A 23,371-nucleotide genomic window follows, 5' to 3' on the forward strand; every position below is an offset into this window, starting at 1 on the left:
CACAACATACCTACTTGATTTGAGAAATGTGAGTTATGAACCCTGATACTATAGGCAGTAAACCACTTGCCTCACCTTTAAGGAGATTTTTAGTTACATCCATGTTCTTATATAGCACAGTTGGGTGTGAAGGGCATTACAGGAAAGTGTTTGCTTTCTCCTAAAATGTTAGGTTTTGCACAGCCAGAAAAAAAACAAATCAGTAATCTGATTTCTTTGGTAACTCCAGTATGTACACTTGAGGATTTCTGGACATTGCATGTATTTTTTGCTGTAAAGGTCCCAGACCCTAATGTCTGGTTCACTTTACAGTGAACCAAATGTGGTGGGTAAGTTCATGGCATAAGTGGTAGATTTCACTCCTTTCAGAACAGTGGTGAGAATGTTTCTTTTATGACTTAAACTTTTAGGGTATATGTATTGGGCATTGTAGTGGGTTTGTTATTTATTTTCCTTCTATTTTTCTTCCCCCCACTCCTTCCAAAAGACTGTCTGTCCCACACAGATACTTGTAGTTTGATATTTGCTTTTGCTGAGTCTAATTCTGATTCATCATGTTTACTTACTGTCAGCCATCTGTTAGCTATAGTTTAACTTCTAAGTCTGTATGTAATTTGGTTTTAGTAATGAAGTACAACAAACAACATTATGAAGCTTTTCTCTTTTAATTTTACAAGGAAAAAAATCTGTATCTAAAAAACCAATCACAAAGAAGAGGAAAGGTGTCACAAAGTCTACCCTACCGGAATTTCAGGTAAATTATTTTAATTTTGTTTTAAGCACTTGAAATCTGAAAGTCTGTAAAATAAGCCCTTCAGTTTCTGATAGAGACCTTGGAAATAATAATAAAAAATTAATTTCCTTCTTCTAGTTTAAAATAATCTGATAGTGTTTTTAAAAGTGCATTTTGCCTTTTGTTGGTAGAGAATGTTTTAGTGTTTTTATTATGTGTAGCTTACACAGTCATTCACAGTGTTGTTTAAGATCCCAGATAATCTGTTATAGGACAAAACCTGTAAAAACTTGGAGTTGTTAATGACATTTTTAAGGTAGCATTACATGGGTTTTGTAGGAGTTCTGACACTGTGGTCTTTGAATTGAAATCTAGCTTGATTTACTGAAGTACTTACAAAAAAATTGTAGACTTCTGTGGTCGTCATGTTTACAACTTTTACCCCTTCCCTGCATGTGAGCTTTAGACCAGAGAGCACTGAGAAAAGACTGCTAATTATGATAATGTTGTCTTATGGTACTAGAATAGAAGTGTTACACTACTTCAGTTCTAAGTCACAGTTTATGTATGCATTTATCCTTGGATTTAAGTTTTCCTTCTGCTGTATTTTTTTTTTCAGAAAGCAATCTGTGCTATCCTGAGCAATAGACTCACATTAAATCATGACTGTTCTGTAAAAACCTCACACTAATTCAATTTATGATGATAATGTGTTTCAGGTGGAGTTAGTAGAATTTCTGGTGATAAAATTGGTTAGTAACAGCCAATATTGAGAAAAGACTGACATTTAAGTGTTCACTGATTTTTATTTATATAATGGTAGTGACTAAAATGTTTACTAGCAGCTCCAAAAAATAGGTACAGTGTCTAAATAGTTGTATTTTTCCCAGAACAGTACCTGCATGCCATGGATGTACATGGTTAGGTTAGAAATAATCTTTTACAATATTAAACTACTGCATTAAGTATTCTTTCTAAAACATTACTTAAAACTTAGCCCAGCTTTTTATCTAACCAATGCAAACTGTACATTTACATATCTGAATGTAAAATTAACATTATTATACTTAATCTATGTAAAATTGTAATTAAAATGTAACAGAATAATTCTGGGTCTTTTGATCAAAGCTAGATTTATATCTGTTTCAGATGAAGCCAAGATTGATTCATATGAGCAGTTTAATCATATTACAGAACTTCTTAACAACTTAACCTGCCTTTTTCAAGAGTACAGGCAGGGCGTATGACTATTAGAAGCATTTGCAAATATTAAAACATTTCTATTTGGATTATTAGTAAGATTTTAGAGCTTAGTAAAGTACACTTCAAGATACTCTGCTCCACATACATGTATGGCCAAACTTAATGAAATTATGTAACTATTTGAAGGCAGGAATATGTTTCTTAAATATTAGGTAAGACAACTTGAGTGTACACATGCCTCATGAGGTGTGCCAGGGAGGGTATGTATAACCATAAGGATATTGCTATGCATATGTAAAGATCAGGTCTTTTGGAAAGAAAGCAAATAAATGAAAATGTGTAAGGCTAGATCCTTTACCTGGAAAATCGTAACTTGACATTAAAGCTGAAAAAATTAGTATTAATAAATGTTGTAATATGTGCAGTGACCCAAATTGTACATTAAATGCAATTATTAACAAAAAAAACCCCAGGAGATAATTGTACTACTTAATCCTAACGTTTAAAATGCCATTTTTAAACAGCCTTGTGAGGAAACACTGCACAGATTTTCTGCTCTCTAGTTTGAATGTCATGAACAAAGCAGTAAGAGCATAGAACAATGAACATCACTCCTTCCTTGTATGTGATTTAATTGTATGTGTATTAATTTCTGAGAGTGAGGCTGCTTAAAAAACAAATACACAAACGACAAAACCAAAACAAAGGCAGATGCAAATTAAATTCTTTTTATCAAATAAAAACACACAAAAAACATGTCCTGTTCTTAATATTTTGAAAATCATTTGAGAAGTGAGTTTACAGCTTCACAGATCATGAGTTCATTGGCTGTTGCAGATTTCCTCTTTTAAAAGAAATTCTGGGTTCCAAGCTTCTTATTACTGTTGCTCATTAATGTTTTAAAGAAATGACAGTAATTACATTGCTCTACGGAAGGGGTACTAGTCTCTTTTTCTGGTTTCTTTTTCAGTTACAAAGTATATTTAAGCTTGGTAATAAGTGCTTGGTCTCAATCTTTCCTCCTTTCCCCTCATATGTAGCTATATAGACCTACGTGTACTAGAATTAAGAGAAAAATGCAGACATTTTAAGGAACTGGGCTAACTTCAGCTTTTCTGTTTAACTGTTAGAACAGTTTCAGTTGTATTAGCTGTGGTCTGTGTTAAATGCAGATCTCAAAAGGGGGCTGTCTAGACATTTTCCATATGGAGATGACAGCAGTAAAAGATCAGGTTCATAGGATAGAAAAGTATAATTTAACAGTCATTACACAGATAACCTGATGTTAAGCTCTAGACCCCGCTGAAGTGAGTAAAAATTATTCTGAAAGACTGGCTTAAGTTAAGGGGGGAAAGGAGGGAGTATCAGTGATCTGTGGGAGTAGACTAGGTTTGTATTTATGAATAGATCCACAGATTAGATTTGTTTTCATAATGATAAATAGTTCATTTATAAATTCTGAGAAACAGATCATAAGAGTGTCCTGAGCTGGAAAAAAGCTTGGTGTCCCTGTCTAAAAAAATAAAGGGGGTGTGGGGATGGGAGGAGATTTCCTCTCTTCCCTGCTTGAACTTCTAGGAGAGAATGACAGTCTTTGAGAGATTAGTGAGATCCGAGATTGTATCCTAACACTGAAGTTGAACACCAAATTTGAAAATTTACTGGAAAACCAAATACTTGAATTATCCACTGTATTCAGTTGAAAAACAGGATGCTTATTGCTTGTGAAAATTAAGCCTGGATATAGTAAGCGCTATGTCTGATCTGAAAATGTCTGTGTTGTAGTTAGCATGAACGTAACTAATTACATGACTTGCACATTAATGGTTATATTGACAAACTGAATCTTTAAGCCACCATGTAATGTTTTAGAGAATAGAGACTAATCTTTTGGTAAGTTGTAAAGGATTTTTTTTCCCTTTATTTTTATTGTGATAGATGATTAGAATGCATATTCTTCAAGAGCAGTATGTAAAACTCACAGTGAGCTATCAGAATGTGAAACAATGATAAGATCACAGTATCACAGTATGTTTGGGATTGGAAGGGACCTCAAAAGATCATCTAGTCCAATCCCCCTGCTGGAGCAGGAACGCCTAGGTGAGGTCGCACAGGAACATGTCCAGGCGGGTTTTGAATGTCTCCAGAGAGGGAGACTCCACAACCCCCCTGGGCAGCCTGTTCCAGTGCTCTGTCACCCTCCCTGAGAAGAAGTTTTTTCTCAAATTTAAGTGGAACCTCTTGTGTTCCAGCTTGATCCCATTACCCTTTGTCCTATCATTGTTTGCCAGATTGCAACAATACCTTTATTTTTGCCTTCATGTTAACTTCTCTGTTAAAACATACAAAACATTTTAGAAAGACAGTGTTGTTTGCAGAAAATTGAATTCCTAAATTCAGCGGAATAACACCCATGAGGAAAGAACACTGAAACATACATTAGAATCTCATTATGATAAACAGCTGCTAGATTCCATATAAAAATGATAGGAAATGCACTACACTTTCTTATTACTGCTCTTTTCACCTTTCCTTCAGAAAACTGGCTTCAGTCTGTAAGATGGGAAACGTTAACCAAGTGAGACAAGTTTCAGAAATAGCTTCTTCCCAGCCAGTGTGCATCTTTAGTACCTAATCTCAAATCCTGGGAATGAAGAAACATAAATTTATTCTTGAACCTTTTATAGTGGTTTTCAGTACAGTATTGGAATGTTTCAAATACTGAACTCATTTTGGCAGTAAAGCTCAGCTAAACTGAGCTGCTGTTACCTTTCTTATTTTGTCAGTGGGCAATTGACATACAGATATAAAGCCTCAAACGTACACCTCTTCTGATGAAAACTGGGACTCAGATTTGATTTCTCTTCCCTGTCACCCCCAGCCCCAAGATAGCTGAACTTTTTATGTTTTCATGCCTTTTTTTTCCAATTGACGTAGTTTGGATTGGTACACACTAACAATTTTGCAAATCAGATCCTTATATCTCAAGTGGCTGTTCTGAAAATGAGAAACAGGACTAGGACCTGTGAAAAGTTTGGCTGCATTAATTGTCTGATGACATGTAATAGCTTTTCATGGTAGAGTCAAAGGTAGAGTTGGTATGTCCAGGACAGCATTCAATTAACATAGTGGTGAAATGATCCTTCTTCTTGCAAACTCTTGCATTTCCAGAAATCGGTTCCTAGAGAGAAATTCACTCACTTCTAGCAAATGAAGACAGTATCTTTGTTTGTTTAATTGTTCTGCTTTATCTTTGGCCTATGATACACTGAAAACAAGCAGCAGTGATAAAATTTTAAAAATGAATTGTCTAGTATATAGTCAAAAGAGGGGCTTATAATTGTATAGGGAAAACCTTTATCCATGCCTTTATTGACTTCTGTCAAGGGCTTGATGTGACAAACTTGGACCTTTTTGTATAATAATACAGTATCATAGATTTCTTTGCAGGACAGATGAGAAAAGAAGAATGGGTATTTGGCCTTCTGTTTATATTTTATGTATTTGGAGCTTCTTTAAGTGCAGGACAGACATGTTTAAGCTAGTAGACTTACACATAATAATACTATTTTCTGGGTTAAGAGAAATGCTTTGCAAGTTAATTTTACATGCATTGTCTACAGCAAGACAGTGCCAATTTCCTTGTTCATTTGCTGTTTTAAACTTGATAAATGTGAACATTTTAAACTTCAGTCTGAGTCACCAAATTTCCCGGTACTCTCAAATGTACACAAGTGTTACAAAAATAACAGGATGTATGCATTAGAGGTTTCAGAAATTTATGTATTTTGCTTAAAATGTCAGTTCTGTGTTTTAATAGTGAAACAAAGGGGTTTTTAATATGAATTTGCCGCAAATGTAAAACTTCAGGTGTAATTGAAGTAAAAAATATATGGTTGGGAAAAACAATTTAAAAATTAGCAGTTGTATGATAAAAGCATTTTTGTGTTTTGCGTTTTTGTGTAGGTTTTTTTTTTTCCTGTTTAGATTTGGTTTTATTAAATAATTTCAACATGTTTTCAGTAGTACTGAAATAATTTCCACCTAAGCGTGTTCAGAAAGAAGCAAGTCTTAACATGCAATAACCTGAAAGAATCCAACAGCATAATAATTTCAAGTTTATTAACTCTTTAATTGCCCTAAATGATGCTGTGCTAAAAAAATATGTTTTACTTTTGTTTGATGGTTTCTTTCAAGAAAATAACATGCATATTCTGAAAGGAAAAATGTAGAAACCTGCTTTCTAAAGATGGGAATAAGAAGAATGTAACACTTTCTAGAAGCCTAGTTAGGTAGTTTTGATAGACATTGCTCGGTTATCTTTCAGGAATACTCTGTGAATGTGTCAAGTTATGTTCAAGAAAAACTTGTGCAGTTATGTTATAACCACAGGGTAGTCCAAAGATAGTACACTTTAATTCACCAGCACATTGTTTGGTACTCACATCTATTCCAGCTCATTACTATACTTGCGACAGACTTGGTAGTTATTATTTGCAAAGGTTTTTAAGAAAATACCTGGATCTTGAAATGGAAGCTCACAAGCAGAGGTATGGTTTGAGTGAAGCATTTTCCTGTTAGATTTCCTTTCTTTCAAAAAGCCCTATTTTTACATTAAATGCTATAAGAAAATAAATATCAAATGGTGGCACTAAGTAATAATGTGCTTTTAGATTTTATTTATCTTCATTGTACATTTTCCAAGTCCCACATTACCAAGTGTTTGTGTTCATTTGTTTTTTTAGCTTATTTGCACTAATCTTGATGAACTCAGGGAATTAATCACAAAGATTGAGAATGAACTCAAAGATCTGGAAGACCTTAAAAAGAAATCGGTATGTGACATTAAAAGCTTTATGTTGTATGGGTATAAAATGGTGGCATTTATTTGCAGAGGCCTGTCAGCTGAAGATTTTATGCCTGTTCAATAATTGCATGAAACCTTGTAAGGTTAATACCTGGAGACTGTAATCTTAATATTTTCTGTGCTCTGTTCACAATGTTTTTATTATGAGTAAATTCCATAACTGTGTTAACACTTTTCACTGCCAAAATAAAATGTGGATAGCCATAATATCTTGGAATAAGTAGTTAATTTTTATTAAATGTGTGGTCATTCTTCCTTGATGACGAACTCTTACCCAGCAAGCAATTACAGAATAGAGTTCTCATATCTGCTTATGCAGTGCTAATCAGGTCTTCCTGTGAGCTGACTCTTATGTTGTTTATTAGGATTCCTAACTCCATTTTTTTTTGCACTAAGTTATTAAAATTGGTTTTGTTTCATTTTTCTGTACCTTAGAAGTTAGGCTTATAATTTCTGTGAATGTCTTTAGTCTTATGTAGAAACAATTTATTCTTAAATTATTTAAAGAAGGGAGAGATATGGTAGGTGACAGGCAGTATAAATTAGGACTCTGAAAGACAAATTCCAGTGCAGACACTTAGCATGGTAGTTGTTCCAAAGTTATTCCAAAGGAATAAAAAAATATTTAACTTGAAATTATTTTGTAGTTGTGAAACTGCAAATTGGTTTTATGATAAGATTGTCAGGAGTTTATCAGAAAGGCCAACAATAGAATAAAAAGCCAAAAATGAGGGTACACATAAGCATATCAATAATCTTAGTATAGGTGAAACTTTTAGGCTACTATTAAAACTGTACTAAAAAGACTTCTTCAAGGGTAGACAAATGCTAAATATGTCATAATTGCTCTTTGAACTGAAATCTGATAATGTCATTATGTAAATAAGTTGCATGACTTCAGCAGGAATACTATGTTTAGTTCTAATCACACAGTCTGAAAAAAAAAAAAAACGAACCAACCAACACCTTATGTACTGGGGAGTTAAAATACAACTCATTCAACATTGAGAAGCTGTGAGGTAAGCACAGTCTTACTTTATGCTTCTATAGATCTATCAGGTCATTATTCTGGGTCACTAACCACTTGTGTTAGAAATTCTATACAAAGAAAAAAGGGCAGGATTAATTGCTGAAAAAGTGATTATGAGGTAACAGTAAAGTGAAGTATTGATTCAGGCAAATTTCATATTAACCTTTCAGAAATAAAAGTAGAAAGATGTTAAATTAGATGAATAGTCAATAAACTTGACTTGCTAAAATGAGGTTTCACTTTACAAGGGAAATCATTAGAATTTCACCTATGATGTGTAACACCATGTGTAATTAGGTTAGGTATCTTTAATACTGCAGGAAATTTGGATTTCATTGTTCAGCTCTAACACAAATGACAGTGGCAGGTTCAGAATTATCCAGAACAGAGTTTGTTTTGGCTTTTCTGAAGTGCCTAGTCTATTAAGTAAACGTAACATTGTTCTAATCTCATGATGGAAATTTGACCTAATGTGAAAGCTTATTTTAATATGATGATATCAATTCAGTGTGATGCTGTTCATGGACTTCTTTCTTATTGTGATCCAAAGATGGTGGTGTTCTTGCTACTTCATGGTAGCTTTAATGATTTTTGTTTGCAATAGTGACCCAGGTCAAACCATGGGAATCTTTCTTCTTCATGGCTAACCTACTCACTTATTCCAGTTTTAGTAGCTGTTAGCACATGTTACTGCACTGCACCTCAGTGCAAGCTTTAAATCTTATGTTAAATACTAAGACGTATTAGAAATACAGCTTGTCTAATTTATATTTAGACTTTAAAGTATAACCTTTTTCTTAGTCCTAACTGCCCTTTGTTTCCTAGGAGACCATTCTAGAGTACATAAAAAGAACTTGGGAAGTACTGGAGGCTGTAAGACTTCTTTAACATCAGTAAACTTAGCTTTGGCTGCAGTTTGTTTAGGTAGTTGTACTGGTTGTATCTGACACTTTTTCAGAAAATCAGCTTAAGTCAACAAATGATGTGAGAGCTTTTTAGCCCAAACAAGTTTTGTTTGGCAGGTTAAAAGCAAATTAGAACCAAGTTATGTAATGGAAAACCATGGGTAATTTTAGGTGTAGGCATTACTACCAGTTCCTCCTACAACAGTGAAATAAACATGATTTTCCCTGCCTGGTTGATTAAAACGTTTTGGTTCTGCACTCTTCTGTACACCCGTATTGTCTTTTGAATTAGCTATGAGGAGGGAATAAGTTAGTCAGATTTACTACTTATTTGGGTGCCTGACTGGAAATCAGAAAGTAGTCAGTGCAGAAAGGGGACTTGAAGGACTTGAGTCTAATGTTCTGTGCATTGTGTAGTGAAAGGATGGAGGGTGGCTCCATCAGGATGTCTAAGCTAGAATGTGTTGTAGCTTTGAGGACATGTGAAGTGACATCCTTTCACTTTAAAGCAGTGTGTCTAAAAAGTAAACATGGAATTAATAGAAAAACCCCACAGAATTTACAGGAACAATAATTAGTTTCTAGTAACAATTGTGTTTTGTTGTTAATACTGACATAGAGAAGATGTGTGGGAAGTTACTAGCAGTAAGAAGACAATTATAAATCTGAATAGAATGTATTGGCTAAAATTTCTTTCGTATTGCATTTTTTCCTCCTGTTTGCTGAAAATTTAGGCTATATATATATAAGATGCCGGTTCAGTTGAGTGTGAGCTCTTAGAAATTTGCTGTAACTAGAAAATGGATCAAGACATGCCTGATTCCACTTGAAAATCTACTTGTAGCAGTGTTGATGAAAAAATAATTTTGACAAATATGGTAGTGAAGTGTTTTGCCAATATATTTAGGATAACATAAAGGCTTCTGTCTAATATATAAAACGTCTTTTAGGAGAAGGGATGGTAAAGTAGCACCTTCTATCCTGCTCAGTATGCAAGATAACCAACTATCAATTCCTGACATTTTGGATCCCCTTTTTCCCTGTTGTCTTCTGTGTCAGATAAAATCAGGGGGAGTTGCAAAGTGAATGGAAATCTCTTTACTCCCTTTCAGATAATCGACTTTTCATGTGATTTTGTGTTAGGGTGTGATTAGGGTTTTGTGTGAGACTATTAAGCTATTCTGTGGGTCAGTTTTGTGTATTGAGCTGTTGCATATCACAGCAGAACTTGATTTTTTTTTTTTTTAATACCTTCTTACCATTGTGTAGTATGAAACTGACAGGACTGCAGATACTTGTATCAAATAGTGAACTCTGGGCTTTTCACAGATGTCATTTTTTCAAGCTGACTTTCTAGTAATCATGTTTATTGTAAAATTAACTGGTTTTTGACAAGGATGGTCAATTCTAGACCTTGTCCTGATTATGCTTATAGGTTGTCTTGGAGAGAATATAAATATTGGAAGATTTCTTGTTTAGTGAAACGTAAGAGTTCATTTTGGTAGCGCCATTGGATTTGAATATTCCCTGCAAGTGTGATTGCTAAGTGCATGGCTGTCTGGGCAGTGAGAAGGGAGCTTGGAGCCCTGGATTCCCACAGTGAAGTTGACAACGTTAAAATGGAAAAGGGCAGTACCTTCCTGAGGGGGAAACCAAACTGTCCCTCCAGGTAGAAAAAGCTAGACAAAGCTGAGGGGAAAGAGAATTACTTAGGCAATGACACCAGCCAGTTTCATGACTAATTACAGTTTAAAGAAAATGCATTGGAGGATTTATTTTTTTGCGGAGGTCTGTAACATGCTGATGTTCTTGACTTGGTAGTAAAAAAGGTTAAAACCTTCTTTATTAAGGTTTTGGGTTCTGGCATCTTCTAATGTTGTTCCTGAAGGTTTTAATTAGACAGTTGTACTTCCCAAGACAGGTGAATGTCTTTTTCTGTCTTTGCGAGTGGATATAACTTTTAAGTAGGTGAGTCAGAAGGGCTGAAATCATAGTGAGGTTTTCTGCAGCTCTAAGTACGTACCACCTGCAGAAATCTGTATTTTGGAGTGCACTTGGAAATTCAGAGTTAAAAACCCATGGTTTCAGGTCAGAAATACTTAGAACTTCAGACATAAATTCATTTATAGGATACTGAGGCTATCCAAAGGAATACATTGGGCCAGAATGGAACATACTGTTTTTCTGAATCTGCTTTTTATGAAACTTGCCAAACAGGCTGCTGTTAAATTTGTTCATAGGAAGTGGAAGTATCTAAGAGAAGAGAGAGAGTATTTTCTGGTTGGTTTCTTTATTTGTTTGTTTGTTTTAACTGATTTGCTACACTTTGGTTAAAAATAAATTTTAATATATGGCAAAATTAAAGCAAAATGGCTCCCTTACTAAATAAAATTTTATAAAATATTTCTTCTATGTACAGTAAAGAAATGGGAGAAGTTTGAAAAGTTTGGTAGTGAAATGGTGTTTAGACAAGACTGTACAAGGAATTCCCAAGAATGCTCAGCAGAAATTAATGTAAACATCAAAACCAGATTAGGGGTCTTACTAATATTTTAGTGAATCAGACTTCAACTTTACAAACAATAAAATAGAAAAACTTATTGTGTCTTCTCATTTGGGCCCTGTGGAAGCTTAATTATTACTGCATTAAATCTTCATGTTTTAGCAGGAGGTTGACTTCCTTCTCCCCATTCCTGTCTCTTCTTCTCATGGCCTCTTTCCCTCCATCTCTAGTGAAATATGTACCATGCTTAAGACTTTTGCATCTAAGAAGTTTTCAGTTATACTTGTGTTTATTTGTATGATTCTATTTACATGAATGTACATGCAAACAAATGATCTTGTAGCCCAAGAAATCTGTGTTTGCACACACACACATTTTCAGGTTCAGTCTGCAGATTAAGAGATCCTTATTCCAATAAATATTCGGGATAATGGAATTTTAATAGACTTGCTTGAAGTCTTTCAGCTGAAACATTTTATTTTTATTTTAGCTAATGCATCGTTGTCTGTAATGTATCTAACTTGTTCTCTGCTTCCATTCTTTGTCCCAAAAACTTTATTTGTGCTTTAGTCACTTCCAGGTACTCTGCTATTGCTCTTCTCTGGCTTGCCTACAGCTTTTAAAAACAGTGATATGAGCACAAAATGTAAAATTTTGAGTCTGAAATTTACGTATTTATATCCATGCAGTTTCCTGTGCTTCTGTGGAGAGGCTGAGCTGTGGAGCTTTTGGAAATCCAACCAGCTATTTAGTTGTCAGCCAGTTATTTACTTCTATATTATGAATGAATAAAGCCAATTTTAGGCTCTAAATTTTGAAATCTTCTCAACAATAATTACTTTTTCTTCTCTGGTATTTCTGTCTTCTGCTTATCTTACTAATTTTAAATATTTTCGACCCAGTCTACTAGTTTTCCTTAGCTCCTCCACTATCTCTTTTTTCGTCTAATTTTTTCACAACTGTTTTCTCTTAGTTTCCCATTATTTTTCATGCCTTACGTTGTGTGCCCAGGCCTCCCAATAAAAGTTTGCTCAGAAGCTTTCCTTAAGCCACTTTGATTATGTGCCTTTCTACAGTTCCAAATGTGAAGGTGTGGATTCTGCATCAAAGATATGAATGTGTACTCAGACACTTAGTCTGAAACATTTTTGTTATAGAGACATTACTGTATATTCAGAACATTTCACAGTGCTTTGGATTTTGGTCAGTTAGTATATTATTGTAAACAAATAATTCAAGGCATTCCTGTCAGCACACAATTATAAAAAAAACCCAACTGATTTAATGGTGTTCAGCTGAAGAACAGAGAAATGCTTGTATATCCAGAGTTAAGATGATGCAAAATTCAGTTATATGAAAGGGAGTTAAGTAAGATCCATAATACCTTAAAAGACATAGCTTTTTTGTGAACGATTCAAGATAATGTATACACCCAGTTTCTTCATGAGTTACAGAAATGTGAGTTAGTTAATGTCTTGAAATTCTTCTAATGAAGAGTAAAGTGTGAGAGTTCAGTGCTAGGTAACTTCACTGCTCTGAGTTAGGTTCTGAAAGATAGTGAGATCATGCTGATAATAAACTTTCTCCACTGTATTTTTGTGGTGTACATCTTTAAAATAAATGCGGTAGATTAATCATTGCAATGACGATCATGTAGTGATTTTGCCTAAAGAAAATTTTAACTTGTGGACAATTGTATGAATCAACAGTCATATCATGGTGATGAACTAAATAATGAGATAAAGACACTTTTGATAACAAGGTGTTTATAGCTTTTTTATTTTTACTTCACTTTTTTTGCTACGTTTTATAAGAATATGAGATAACATTTTAGGATGAAGTTTGGTGCGATCCGTTATCTAGGTCATGGAAGCGAAAGCGGAAGTATTTTTAATTAAAAAAATAATAAATCTCTTCATTAGTTACTGGTAAATACTCAAAGATAAAATTGATTAAGACATGTCATGAGTGAATTTGGTTTATAATTTAGTACAAGTCATTCTTCCTGACTATATTCGGCCCCAGTCTTCAAGTAACATCAGAGGTTAGCTGTTGATAGATATTTATAATATTCAGAATGATATTGAAGAAGGTAAAATATAAGATATTGACTTTCAGGAACTCCTATTGTAGAAGGTAACTCTAAGCATTTTCAAAACGTAAACACTTTCAGTTAAAGATGAGTTTGTATAGTACGAATACATAATCTCATCATGCATTCTTATTCAGTCAAAACTGCCATTGACTTCAAGTGCCTGAAATTCTAGTATTTGGCCCATATATCAGTTAATAAGAACATTCAATATCAATCCATATCTGAATTGAAAAAGTTATTGATCTCTCTTCTTTAGGTATCTGATGTCCAAAGCAGCTGCAGATCACCAACTCCCTCTCTGTGTGACATCACTAGAAAACGCTAGACTGGTGATGTCACACATACCACAGAACCCCGCTGCAGAATGGAGCAGGCCTATTAAGGGTAAGGTAAGTTTTCTTCCTCCACCACCACCTCTTTTCAACAATATTGCATGGTTTTATAAGATTTCTGATTTTCTTTATTTTATGTCCCTGAGATATAAAGTAAAGATTAAAGAAAATCTTATAAAACTGCATAATATTGTGGTTGTGTGTGTGTGTTTATTAAAAAACAAAACAAAACACAACAAAAAACCTCCCTATAAAGTTCAGTCCTTACCCCATATATCCATATCCTGGCTCCAGTCTGCTTTGGGGTTCCATGATGAGTATGCCAGAATAGTGTATGCTGGGGCATCACGGAGAGTGGAGTCAGCATTTCCTGGCTGCTCTGGATGTCAGAAACCTTGTTTTAAAAGGTAAGTTTTCAGCTGAGAATGTGTTGAATGTCTCTCTGTGTTTGTATAGAAACATTCAGCACAGGTTGTTTTTATTGTGTTTGCATTTTTAAAATTTACTTGTAACTTAGCACAGCAGAAAGTCACATATTTATTCTCTGTCTAGGCCTCCTCTCCTCTCCTCTCCTCTCCTCTCCTCTCCTCTCCTCTCCTCTCCTCTCCTCTCCTCTCCTCTCCTCTCCTCTCCTCTCCTCTCCTCTCCTCTCCTCTCCTCTCCTCTCCTCGGCAAATACCTTACATTGTATTTCCACAAGAAAATAGCATTTTCTTTGTCACTACCTCAAACAAGACGATAACTCGAAGTCAGATCCAAGATATAGAAACAATGGTACTGGGAATGTGAATTACAGACCATGTAAGAACATAACTCAGTGCACACCCAAGTTAGCTACTGGATATCTCTATTTAAATAATTAGTTAGGAATACAGGCTCTTATCAAACTTAGATTTAGCTCAAGTAAGTTGGGGAACAGTTTCTTCACACATCTATTAAGAGCAAGCTCTTCAGTGATAAGGGCTGGTTTTACCTTTAAGGTACTGTGTCAGGTTGATGTAGTTGGATAATTTTAGTTTGTACCTATTGATAAAATCCTATAGGACTTCATGAACATCAGAAGGCAGTGCATCCAGATCTCCATTTCTACAGACCCTTTGTTGACAAGAGGGCTGAACTATGGGTCTGTAATAGCTATTTCTTTGTACTAACCCTGCTGTTCCACTAAACACACTTTGTGGAATTGCCTGAACAGCTATATTTTGATTGATGGGAACAGTCATGGCTACTCTGCTCCAATCAGTTCCTTCTGTGCAATTAGATGTTGCATTCCATGTATTTGTAATCCCATAACACATCAGGTCATAGAAACTTCATCTTTCATTGTAAGGAATCCTGCTGTTACTGCTTGAAAGGGGCGTTTGAATGTCACCCCACCTTCAAACAGAACTGTTGTCTGTGCTGCATTAAGTCATCCATGACCTGACTACCTGAATTCTGAAAATAAGAAGAAAAGAACAGAGATTCAACAGCTTCTCTGCACAATGTGTTCTAATGCTGTATGCTTCTAATGAAAATATACCTTCAAAGGTCCAGCTTGAAACTCCTAAGCTTCAGTTTGTAGCTATTCTCCTGTGTTGTATTATTTGGTAATATTGAGAAGTGCTTGCAACACAGACGTTTGTAAAGGCAAGTTTGTGTTCTGTAGAAATTAGTAGGCAGCTATGTAACGCTGAAGTGGGCAGTTAAGTCATAGCTTTATCAATTACAGCTTTGTGCTTTTTCTTTTTTTCCTGGAAAAAAGACAAGACTGTGTTAGAGAATGAAATTGCATAGGAAAGGTGATACTAGATTTTGTAGTGATGTGTCTTCAGGTTATTGACATTTTTCTTACGTCTCTTCCTTTTTCATATTATAATATTTAAAAAATAATAGCAGATCATTTGTGTCACATCCTGCTTTGCAGAAACCTTATGTGTTTGCACAGCAAACCAACTTAACCACAGTAATTTAAAACAAGGATTTTTTTTTTTTTTTCTGGTCTTTTTTGGCCCATATTTGCTCTGTGTCCTGACTGTTTCTGAAGAAAGAAAATTCTTCTCATGGCTTAAATTTGTGTGTGTTGCCAGTAGCAGGTTTATCGTCAACTCATAAAGCCCAGTAAGAAAAATTAGTATTTTGGATACAGGAAAATAATTAGATTACAATTTTAAAAATTAGGTTTCTGTAATATTTGCATTTAAATTATTTGGAAGCAAACATGGAGTTTTCCAGATATTACTTCCAGAGGACACTATTTTTGTTAAAAAAGAGCTCTAGAATTCAGCGGAGGACAGGGTTGGTTGTGGTTTTTGTTCATTTTTGTAAGCAAGGAAAAAAGTGACCTGTATTTGTCCTTTGAAATGTTGATGAAGGCAGCAATGTCTTGAAATCTGCTCTTGACTAATTTTTCTACTTGTGGCTGCTGCTCAATGCATGATACAGTTATCACTTCAAAGTTTACTCAGTGGTCAGCTGAAATTTATCTGGTTTATAAATACTCTTTTTTTTCTACTTAAGCCAAGATCTCTGACTTATCTAAAGATAAGTGAGTCTCAGAAATTAATAATTACTTTTTGCTTTTACTCTGTGGTAATTTTTCATATATTTTAAATACTATGTTTTTACACATCCCATACTTAGCTATTTCAAATGTACGTACAGCATTTCTAGATCCTGATAGCAGTGGCATTGTTTATTTTTGCCATTTTGATTTGTATTTTGATACAATCCACTAATACTGTGTAGTGTATAAATTTATCCTTTTAAAACTGTCTGTGAAATGTTTTGTATATCTTACAAGGAAGATAAATCTGTGCACATAATACTATTTCATATGTTAGCAATTAATTCTGTTGACTGCTAACATCAGAAGATTATACCATATACCTTGGAAGGCTACAGTATATCCAAGGGCTGTTTTCTGTTGCAGTGCTCAGGGGCAGATTTTATGCTGAGGTGCATTACATGTGCAAATGTGACTGGTCACAAATGGATGAAATCAGAATACAGCTTGCTGGCTTGTCTGTGTGCTCAACTCTAACCAGTACGTAGTAACATGGCATAATATCATACTTAAAATCTTCACTTTTGTCATTTTAGTTGAAGAATGAAGAAGTAGGTATTCATTTTGTTATACAACATGTAAATGATTATCCATAAAAAATAGATACCTGGTCTTCAAACAAGCATTCAGCCTGACCGGTCTTGCTGTACATTGGAGAGATATGCTGAAATGTGTAGAAAGGAATTATTCCAAAGTCCATTATTCTAGATTGCTGAAAAGCACCTCTGTCAAGCTTTATCCAGCTTTTCATGCCCTGCATTTCTAGGTGCGCTGGACCACAGGAAACTGTGAAGGATATGAGCTCTATCAAAAGCTAAAGATGTGTCTGAAATAAATAAGTTCCCAGGTCTTGCTTCTTTTTCTTGCAGAATAATATTCTCTTTACTGTCTTACATCCTCTCTGACAAGTTGAGACATAAAATCCTCATGTAAAATGCACAGAAATAGTAGAGTAGCAGAAATTCTGGAGTATACCTCACCTCTTTTTGTAGCTGTTACGTATATATATGCATTGTTCAGTCTTTTATGTAGCAAACTGGAGAATAAAGATTTGGGAAGAAATACTTATAAGCGGTATAGAGGAGTGTTAAGAGATGTTCTGCAGCATTATGGCCACCATGGGCTTTTTTTCCGTATTGCATGCTGCCTTTTTAAATGAGTAACAAGAAAAATTTGCTGTATATATGTATGTATACATGCTAATTGTATGTTCCCAATATCTTTTACCCTCATTTAGCCTTTCTAGATTTATTAAAACATGAATTCTTCATGGAATTTCATCTAATTACGTGTATCAGTTTGGAAAAGAAAACTGTTTTTAATTATACATTTGAGTTAAAAGTGTAAAGCTTTTATGTTGGAAAACTGCTCTCTGCTGCACAGTCTTACTTCACAAATGACTAATTTGCAAAACTTTTCTTTTAAAAAAACTTTATCTAGAACTTCAAAAAAAATACAAAAATGTAATACAAAAACTATGGGTTTTATCCCTGAAAATTGTAGTAAATTTTTTTTGCAAATACTAGTTAAATAAGATGATGGTAGGATTTTCTGTTGAAATTTTATCTCTAACAATTAAAAGTGTACAAACATGGTTGCTTTCCCTGACCCAAATGGATTACTGCCTATGTTACCCACGTAAGTAATTTAAAATACATGGTGTGTTTGTAGGATCTGCTTTGATTTTCAGTTTGACTGGAGAAGTTAACATCCTTGCAGTATTGCTTTTTTAACTAGTACATTAGCTCTTTGTATTATAAAAACAATAATAGAAATACTAATGTCTTACATAGCTTAAGGGTATATATAACTATGAAACTTACTAATATTTTCTTCCAGTTATTTTTTCCTCCTGTGCTGTATTAGAGTACCTGGATTATTGTAGTATTAATACAGTATAACAGGATTCAGGTCTAATGCAATGATAAATGAATGGTATTTATGTTTGCAGGGAAGATGGTACCACCGGAAGCAAGCAGTAAAGGAATTGCATGGTACGTTGGTACGACTACTTAATGAATTGTTACCATGGGAACCAAAACTAATGAAAGCATTTCAAAGAAACAGGTATGGAAGACACAACAAAATTCACACTTTAAAAAACAAATTAATAAGTCAGCTTCTCAATGAAATGAAAATACCTGGAGGAGATGAGTGAGGCACTGCAAGTGCTTTATTTCAAAGAATAATTTTATGTTCCAAACTTACGGTATCTAAATAAATTTGAGTTTATCCCCTAATGTTTTTTTTCTCTAAAATGCTCAAGAATCTTTAAGCATGCCTATCAATAGTTTTATCACAATCCAGCTGGGATTTGTATTGTTTTTTATTTGGTTAAACAGTGCTGAAAACCTCTATCTAGAAAACTAGACCAGCGCTTCTTAGAATACTTTGTCAGACTACTTACTGTATAAAGTTACCTAAACTGGTTGTTCATGAATTCTCCACAAAGCAATTCTTAAAACATTGTTTTGAGGTCTTTGTAACCCCATAAATTTGAAATGCATCTGAAATTAAATGTGTCAGAGAAATAGCAGTGAAGCTGAGACTGATTTAAATCTAGTAAAACCAAGCGTTAGCAACAGTGAAGATGGTACCCAGACTATAAATCCTGGAGAGACTGGATATTGACTTGGTATCATCATTGTGTCTTGAAGCTTCCCATGGTTGTGTTAGCAATATAGCTGTTGCTATAATCATACCTTAGTTTTGCACATAGACATTTTTAAAGGAAGTGATAATTAGAAGCTTGAACTCTCTGTCAAATGATAGAAAAAGGCAGCTGCTTTAATGCGGAGTGTGAAGGAAGCAACTTAGACAGTTATGTAGTGCAGAACTAATTCTGAAAAGTCCAAAAGGTTTTATGTTTAAAAAAATCACCATAGCACCAAAGACAATATACAAGTAGAATTACTAAGAGTTGGTTCCCCCGTATTAGGTTGGTGCAAAAAGAATTGTGGGTTTTGCATTGTTGAAATTTGCCATTTAATATTGGAATACTTTCTTACATAAATGTGGTTGTATTATACATCATTTTAATGCACTTCTCTCGCTTCATGTTTTTTTTTGCTACTGACTTATTACTTGCTGTTTATTTTATATTTATTTTAGATTATGGAAATGATGTTAGACAAAAAGCAAATTTGAGTGATTTTTTTTCTCATTCGAGTTCAAAAGGGGTTGTAAAGCAACAGAGACAACTTCTAACATCAACAACGCGTTTGCTCCAGGAACCGCTAATGAGTGTACAGAGCAGTGGTGGGTCAAGAAGTTTCACGAAAGAGATGAGAGCCTTGAAGATGAGGAGCATAGTGGCCAGCCACCAGAAGTTGACCAACTGAGAGCGATCATCGAAGCTGATCCTCTGACAACTACACAAGAAGTTGTCAAAGAACATAATGTTGACCATTCTATGCAAATAGCATTTGAAGCAAACTGGAAAGGTGAAAAAGCTCAGTGAGTGGGTGCCTCGTGAGCTGACTGAAAATCCAAAAAATAATTGTTTTGAAGTGTCATCTTCTCTTACTCTGTGCAACAACAACAAAATATTTCTCAATCGGATTGTGAGATGCAGTGAAAACTGGATTTTGTACGACAGCCAGCAATGACCAGCTCAGTGTCTGGACCAGGGAGAACCTCCAAAGCACTTCTCAAACCCAAACTTGCACCCAAAAAAGGTCATGGTCACTGTTTGATGGTCTGCTGCTGGTCTGATCCACTACAGCTTTCTGAATCTCAACACAACCATTCCATCCGAGAAGCATGCTCAGCAAATCGATGAGATGCACCGAAATCTGCAACACCTGCAGCTGGCATTGGGCAACAGAAGGGGCCCAGTTCTCTACAACACCCGACCACACGTCGCACGACCAACCCTTCAAAAATTGAATGGATTGGGCTACAGAGTTTTGCCTCATCTGCCATGTTCACCTGACTTCTTACCAACCAACTACTGCTTCTTCAAGCATCTCGACAACTTTTTGCAGGGAAAACGCTTCCACAACCAGCACTGAATCCCAAAGCATGGATTTTTATGCTACAGGACTAAACAACCTTATTTCCTCTTGGCAAAAATATGTTGATTGTAATGGTTCCTATTGTGACTAATAAAGATGTGTTGGAGCCTAGTTATAATGATTTAAAATTCACCATCCAGAACTGCAATTACTTTTGCACCAACCTAATAGCTCATTTTATGGATATCATAAATGAATTAAAATCCTTATTTGGAAATTTAGGATGTTGTTGAGCATTTTGCTTTAAATAATGGTCCAGAGTACAAGTTTTCCTTTTTTTTTCCTTTTCCTTTCTATTCAAGTTTCTGTTTATTTTCCTTAGCTGTTCATTTCTTCCTATCTGTAGTAATTCAGACTCCCTTTGAAAATGTGGCAGATGGTCATACTATTAGAAGGGATTTAAGTTTACAGTATATGGGGTGCCTAATATGAGTAAATTTTAGCCTGGAATTAAGTGACTAAGGTCTTGCATGTACACATGCTCGTAGCTAGTGAAGCATGCACTTAGAATGGAGGTTAATTTCTGACACTAACTTAACACATATTTCTCAGGATGTATGTTTTAGGCTGAAGCCGAGTTTATTCAGCAATGCCAGCCTAGCTATTTCCATGACATAACTGTTTGGACAGACCGATAGTAAACTAGGGAACAGGTCCAGCTGAAAAACAACCTGTACGAATCGTGCAGAGATGGGGGCTAGATCCATGTATTGGTCTGGTTCATTATGCAGCAGTTAGGCAGCTATAAAGCACCAATGACAGTGGCGAAGAAAGGTGTCATGTGAAAGGGAATAAGCAACTGAGTAAAGATGGCTTGTGCTGGTGTAAACAGCAGCACCATCACAAGTCTAGCTGCGGTTGCAGTATCCATGGTCTATCTCAGCCAGCTACTAACATCTCCAAATCGAATGACAGTGTTGGCCTTCTAGGTTGTCAAGGGACAACCTGCTTTCTGCCCCTTCTTTCTGTGCAAGACCTCAGTATGCAATAAGAGTTTGGAGTTTTCCTTCATTTTTTGTTGTCATCAATTAGTGGGAGCACTCTTTCTAATACAAATCTTTTTTTTTCTCCCCTGTAGTCTTTTCAAAATTATGGCAGAGTATAATTTTGAATGATGTTTGAATAGCAGCAAGGTTTAAAAGGAAAGATTACTTGCGCCTCGTCATCACATTTGTTCACTGACCCCACAGGAGAAGTTCCTCAAAAGAAAAATGGAAATTCCCATCCAGAAGCTTTAGTAAAGTAGTGGTTCCCTAGTGTCCTTCTATGGTTTCCTAGCATCTTTCTGTAGTTTTTAGACACCTAGATGTCAAGCTCAAAAGCTGAATGACAGAGTTGAAGTATCATCCACACATTATCATATAGACTGCAAGCTTGTCTTCTCTCACTGAGAGTGTCAAAATTGTGATTAAGCTGTTTTGTCTTACTGACCCAGACCAGCCTCACCTGGATCTCCATTCACATCACCTTCCCATGGGCCCAGGTTCCCCATTTCAGCTCATTCTACAGCTTTAAGTCTCTGCTGTAGGAATACCAATTTACAGCTCAACTACAGCAGTTACCGTGCCTGGCCATGGGTCCTGCTGTTTTGGACTGACCCTCAGACCGACTTTGGATCTACATCTTCACTGTGGACCTGCCCAGAAGTCACTTAACTGGGTTCTGACCCTGGCAGCCATCACTGGACCTGATCCTGATCTGGAGCTGTGAATTGACTTTCCAGGTTGACCTCAGACCTAAATCAGCACCAGGAGCTTGCGTGTTGATCTGGGCTCTTGGTTGAACCTAGCTACCAGCCCTAGGCCTGGCCTACTCCTTCATTCAGGGTGATGGGATGAGGGTCCTGGCTGGTGAGACTCATTCCCTGCCAGCTGTGTCATCGTGCCTGGCCTCCTCCCTTTCTATCCTAGGGAGCAGCTGGCCATTTCTGCACTCAATGCAAACAACTGTTATTTTAATGCATAAGAACAGGTATATTTAAGATGTTTTTCTTACTGTCATAAGGGTTAGATCCAGACTAGAGCCTAGATTCTGTTCCACACAAGGTGCTGATTGCTGTAATCCATTTACCCATTTGGTAAATAATCTTCCTGGATATTGTGTTGATTACCACCAGCTGAATCCTGTAGCTTCCTGTATTTGTATACTAAAATACCCCCTAGATTTCATCTAAATAATGGTGTAGAAGAAGGGACAATGGAAACATGTAGCAATTAAGGACCATCAACATAAGTCTGCTGTAAAGTGGATGTGTTTCTGAAGGATGTTCAGATGAGTAAGGCAGCAATGTATTTCCATTGTATGCAATTCCATCTGGGCCAAAAGCATGATGTATTTTAAAAAAATCAAGATTTACTTAGTTATCTAGTTGGGTTTACCTTGAGAGGAAAGAGTAGACTTGTTATAGTTAATACTCAAGTCCAAACAGGTACATTTGTCACAATGCAGGACAAAGGAAGAAACAGAAGATGGATGCAGTAAAATAGTGATGGGCATATTTGACTCATCTTTTTGCCTGTTGTTATTTAGTGGCTTAGAAATCAGGTTTGGTTAGGTAAGGTACATTACCATCACTTCAGAAATTCTGGGCTTTGGAGATTTGCAAAGCTACCCTGAAATTTTTTGAAGGGCACAGGCAGTTAATTCTAAACCAACTTTTTGCGTGGCAGCAAATACAAATTTTAAAAATTGTTAAAAACAGTGTGGATCTTCAATAAAGTTAGTTTTGTTATTTTTCAAGGTCTAGGTTGAAGAAGGACTACGATGACTTTAAAAGACATCCAGACCATGATAAATTCACCAGGGAATTGTGGAGTAATGATGAAAGTGAAGTTGATTCTGGCAAAGATTCTTTTGCAGTAGTTTGCAGTAAATCTTTGGAGTCTGCAGAACACATGGAAGTTCCCAAAAAGGTTCACCCAGACAATGGTAAGCATTTAGTGGAATTTGATAGCTTGAATTTGATTCAGGAGCTGAATATTTCCATGTGAGCTTGTATCCTATTTTTTACCTTAACTACTACTGTGATAATTGAAGTAGCTTTTGATGCATGTCTGATGGATGTAGTCTAGAAGGGGCCAGACGTGACCAAGATGAAAATTCTAACTGATGCAAGTTTTTACCATTTTTATGCTTAACTATT

General features: G+C 35.5%; 1 protein-coding gene across 2 annotated transcripts in view; it reads left to right on the plus strand.

Moving 5' to 3' along the window:
* The window catches only part of BRD10 (bromodomain containing 10), a 51,058-nt gene that overhangs the window by 21,484 nt on the left and 6,203 nt on the right, over positions 1 to 23,371 (plus strand). For both annotated transcript variants that reach the window (XM_082074625.1, XM_082074626.1), the window contains exons 4-7: positions 678 to 754; positions 6,682 to 6,771; positions 18,165 to 18,280; positions 22,970 to 23,157. In XM_082074625.1, the coding sequence (XP_081930751.1) occupies positions 678 to 754; positions 6,682 to 6,771; positions 18,165 to 18,280; positions 22,970 to 23,157 (471 nt within the window). The remainder of the gene's footprint in view (positions 1 to 677; positions 755 to 6,681; positions 6,772 to 18,164; positions 18,281 to 22,969; positions 23,158 to 23,371) is intronic.

Source organism: Streptopelia decaocto (assembly GCF_964273445.1).
Source record: "Streptopelia decaocto genome assembly, chromosome: Z".
Lineage (NCBI taxonomy): Eukaryota > Metazoa > Chordata > Aves > Columbiformes > Columbidae > Streptopelia > Streptopelia decaocto.